Raw genomic sequence first — 1,398 nt, forward strand, 5'->3', positions numbered from 1 at the left:
ATAAGGGGGAACGGCCAGAGGGGATAGGTAAGGGGGCAGCATACACGGGGGGAAGGGGGGTAAAACACCAAATGTCATTATTTTGCCCAAAAGTCACAAGGCCTCGTTGCGACACGTGCGCTGCGGCCCTGCGGCCTTTTTCCACGACCACTAGTTGAACCCAAATCACGAAGTACGCACCACACCCACACCCACGTCGCCCACCCACCCACCCACCTGAGACGGGCGTTATAAAAGTACGGCCGGCCCCTGCGTGCGGGTGCCGGCAGGCCGGACGACTCGTACGCCCCGAGTCCCGGCAGCCAGTCGACCCTGCATTCGGGTCCTGGCACCAGGGAAGCTGCCGCAAACCCTGGCGATAAAGGGCCCGGGCCATGGCCACTGCTGCAGCTGCTTGCTGATCTGCCGGCGGCTGCTGCTGCTGCTGCTGCTGCTGCTGCTGACTACATAATGAAAAAAGTAAAAATACGGTGACAGGAGGTGCAAAGGCCTGGGAAAACCCATAACCTCTACAACCCCGGCACCCTAATGCACGCCTTAGCTTATTAGGCTGAGGCGCATTACTAATCTATAATAACATATTTAAAACAGAGTAAATAAATAAGTAAATAAATAAAGCGGAAATAGATATCATGGTTCAGCTTTATTTATTCATCTATTATTTATTTCTGAAGTCAAAGAGCCCGCCACCGTAAGGGCCGGATTAGTTGGGGCGAGCATCCGTATGATACGAAGGGCTCACTTACAACCTTTGTAACGCTCTCCGCCTAAGCGAGCCCCACGCACCACGCACGAACGAATTTAGGCCCTTTTCGGTGATATCCAAATTTTTTTTGGAAGCGCGATCGCGCCCCGTTTTATTGTAATAATTTTCCGTGTTCCTGAATCGAGTAATCGTGTTATCGCGAGTACCCGTTAGCATTATGTTTCCTCTCGTACCTGGCGGCTTACCGTGGGGCCAAGACCCACTTACTTCGTCTACTCATCGATTCGTTACCGTTACGCCTGTGCGTGACGATCTCATCGTCCCGCCGTTACACCTGCCGCTGGTACGTTTTGTCTGTTTTCGATGGACGTCCGTCAGCTTAGTGCGTCCTACGCCTCGGCTCTATGATCACCGCAGGTCTTTCCTGGTAATCCTCTCCCTGCCATGCCTCCGCTTGCTGCGGGCCCTATCCGTCTCCCGAGGTCGGCGCCGCCGCCTTTAGACCCTGTCGCGGCTCTGTATTACTCTGAGTTTACCGGGGACGTGTCGGTGCGGCCGCCGCTCACGGCCGCCTTGCTCTCGATCTACCAGGTGCACCAACGTCAGTGGGTCTCGGAGAGCTGGCGGCGGGTTCAAAGTGCTGCGCGAGAATTTCATGGCTGGTTGCAGCGCCAGTCTCTCGGGCTCACCTT

At 55.2% G+C, this 1,398-nt stretch overlaps 1 protein-coding gene across 1 annotated transcript in view; it reads right to left on the reverse strand.

Annotated features, from left to right (window-relative positions):
• Window positions 1–922, reverse strand: part of VOLCADRAFT_95338 (uncharacterized protein) — a gene marked incomplete at both ends in the record, with an annotated part of 2,736 nt that extends 1,814 nt beyond the window's left edge. The window contains 2 exons of the mRNA XM_002954490.1: window positions 217–249; window positions 787–922. Of these exons, the coding sequence (XP_002954536.1) occupies window positions 217–249; window positions 787–922 (169 nt within the window). The remainder of the gene's footprint in view (window positions 1–216; window positions 250–786) is intronic.
• Between the last annotated feature and the right edge of the window lie 476 nt (window positions 923–1,398).

Source organism: Volvox carteri (assembly GCF_000143455.1).
Source record: "Volvox carteri f. nagariensis unplaced genomic scaffold VOLCAscaffold_43, whole genome shotgun sequence".
NCBI lineage: Eukaryota > Viridiplantae > Chlorophyta > Chlorophyceae > Chlamydomonadales > Volvocaceae > Volvox > Volvox carteri.